Source organism: Peromyscus eremicus, chromosome X, assembly GCF_949786415.1.
Source record: "Peromyscus eremicus chromosome X, PerEre_H2_v1, whole genome shotgun sequence".
NCBI classification, from domain to species: domain Eukaryota; kingdom Metazoa; phylum Chordata; class Mammalia; order Rodentia; family Cricetidae; genus Peromyscus; species Peromyscus eremicus.
In genome coordinates this window covers 35491325-35494118 of record NC_081439.1, presented here as the reverse complement: position 1 = coordinate 35494118, position 2794 = coordinate 35491325, and the positions used below count along the sequence as shown (strand labels likewise).

Genomic DNA, 2794 nt, shown 5'->3' with positions numbered 1-2794 from the left:
GCTGTTTTACTGCCTGAGTCAGAAAGCAGCCACTTCAACTTTTCTTCTGCACTTAATAAAGGATCTCTCTGCGAAAACTGGTGTTTGGGTGTGATTTGTGCCTAATCCGAGGTCCAGGAGGAAGCCCCCATTTGGGAGGAGGGGTCTCCTTCAGTAATTATTTCTTTAAATTTTTCATTTAGCTGAAGCTATGGAAGTTTTCTCTAATTTTATACGAACAATTGCAATGTTTTAAGATTTATCTTGTAATTGATGTCACTGAATCTAAAGAGTAATTCTGCTTTGCTTTTATTATTGTCTTTACATATTCTTATAATTAACTGATGTAAGAATGCCATATTCTCAATAGTAAATAAATTTGAGAACTGTACATATGAATGTTGGTCTTGTAGTTGATAAAATGTTGGTTCAGGCATAGCAGAAGTATATTTTAGTTCATTGAGAAATGTTTATAAATATTAAGTCTAACATTTGTATTGTCCAAAAAGATGTTCACATATGGTGTATCTTCATATATATTCTGTTCACTATTTGAAATGAGAACAGAATAAAGTCAAGTAAGTAAAATGGAAAACCACCTAGTCATTTTCATCATCATAATCTTCATCCTTTCTCTGCATGATCAATTCATGTGCTCTTAGTACTCTTGGTATTGGAGTGTTGACAGTTTGGTAATCCCATCCTTTCCTCATAAACAGCTTCTCAAGGATGCCTGGCATATCGTAGCCTTTGCTTATGATGAAATCCTTAAAGGCAATTGTTCCATAAAGGTCTTCAATGATGTCTGGTTTACCAAACCTTCCACCTTCAAGTTCAAGTAAGTAGTCAGGTTCCATCAAAGGCTCATCATTTATTAGCTTTTTCCACAGACCAGGCTTCAGGTACCATGCTCCATATCTAATCTTATCCCTGGTGGATTTGTAAGGATCAAGTGGTTTTCGGAGTTTCCTTTCAAAGTTAGACTCCTGTATGGAGAATCTGATCTCCTTCACTCTGCTCAGCCTCCTGGAGTACTTGAGCTCAGAAGGAAGCACGCTGATTTTCTTGATGGCAGAGTCTCCATAGCTTGGTTTGCACTCATAGCCAATGTCAAATTGCTTCATCATGAAATCTTCGTCAATGCCCAAATCTCCGAATGAGTCAACCCATTCACAGAAGTCATAGACTCCTTTGGGTATGTACCGGTAATAAAAAGAGTCATCAGACTCCTGTTTTTTGGGCTTGTTTTCATGAAGCACACCGTGTTTGCGTGACCCAGGAAACTTGGGAGGATCCAAGTCAATTTTTTTTTGAGGATATTTGTCTGCAACGGCAGGCAGATCGATCGATTTTCTGTGGCCCTCACAAAAAACCCACTTCTCCTCCAACTCCCGCTCAGGGTCAACCTCTTCCATCACATTTAATAAGAGATTTTCAGGAATTCCTTCCTCCAGGGGCCAGAAAGTCAAGGGATGCTGGGTCAGGTTTGCTTTGGTTCTCTCCACAAAGAACTTTCGCTCTTGCTGGGCCAGCGACTGCGGGGAAACCAGCTTCAACTCCCGGCCCTGCTTTTTCTGACTCTTCCAGGACCTGTGCCTGACTCTATGAGAAATTGTGGGGAGAAAGCCCTCTTTGGAGCCACGAAGGATCATACCTTCACAAGGCAGACAGCCCTTCCTGAAATCGTCTAGCCCTTCCTTCACGAACACCCAGCGCCGTCCATCCAGAGAAGTAGGGAACTTCAGGTTTGCCTGTTTGTGCTTCGCTAAACACTTAGAAGGCAGCCTGTCCTTGAACCAGGGCTTGCAGGTCATGCCCAGAGGCATTGGCTGAAGTACCTGCCGGGGGCGATTCCATGGTATCCACTGCTCGCCCATGGTACCCCTGGATCTGAGGCAACTGTCTTAGCCTCAAGGGATTGTTTTCCTGGGTCTACTCAGGTTGCTAAGAAACAAGGACCATGTGGCTGAAATTCCAATGGGCAAAACCAAGTATCCTACGCCATTCCCCCCACACCCCGTCCCCCTCTTCTGACCTCAATGGCTCCTTCCATTCTTTGGGCCAAGAACTAAATACACTTCCCAGCTCCACTGGACTAGGGGGTGGACTTTCCAACTGTTTCCTTCTTGGACTTTTAGAGAATTCTTCTATGAATATTGTATTCACTTTATGTATACATATACTTTCATTTCAACAACTGGATTTTGTGACTTATAAAAAGGTATTTCTCCATTTGTTTATGTGTTCTTTTATTTGTCTTGGTTTTATTTTGTCATTTTTAGTGCATGTCTGTCACATTGCCCTCCCCCTTGATTTTTCCAGAAATTTCATGTTTTTGATACTGTCATAAGTGGCACTGAGAATAAATTTTGAGAAAATTTATTGAGAATAAATTTTGAGAAAGCATGTATGCTGTGGGATGTTCTGTATGGCAAATGTGTTGCTCTGATTGGTCAATAAATAAAACACTGATTGGCCAGTGACTAGGCAGGAAGTATAGGCAGGACAAGGAGGAGAATAAAGCTGGGAAGTGGAAGGCTGAGTCAGAGACACTGCCAGCCGCCATGATGACAAACAGCATGTGAAGATGCCGGTAAGCCACGAGCCACGTGGCAAGGTATAGATTTATAGAAATGGATTAATTTAAGCTGTAAGAACAGTTAGCAAGAAGCCTGCCACGGCCATACAGTTTGTAACCAATATAAGTCTCTGTGTTTACTTTGTTGGGTCTGAGCTGCTGTGGGACTGGCAGGCGAAAGAGATTTGTCCTGACTGTGGGCCAGGCAGGAAAACTCTAGCTACACATGTACTCTAC

At 42.3% G+C, this 2794-nt stretch overlaps 1 protein-coding gene across 1 annotated transcript; it reads right to left on the bottom strand.

The window, feature by feature from the left end:
* Positions 1-272: 272 nt before the first annotated feature.
* On the bottom strand, positions 273-1914 carry LOC131899222 (protein FAM47A-like). The gene has a single exon (XM_059250637.1). The coding sequence runs from the start codon at positions 1854-1856 to the stop codon at positions 579-581; it is 1278 nt and encodes a 425-aa protein (XP_059106620.1). The 5' UTR covers positions 1857-1914; the 3' UTR covers positions 273-578.
* Positions 1915-2794: the final 880 nt, after the last annotated feature.

Excerpts from the sequence above, each read along its gene's own strand:
- LOC131899222 (XM_059250637.1), bottom strand. The coding sequence starts at position 1,856 with ATGGGCGAGCAGTGGATACCATGGAATCGCCCCCGGCAGGTACTTCAG.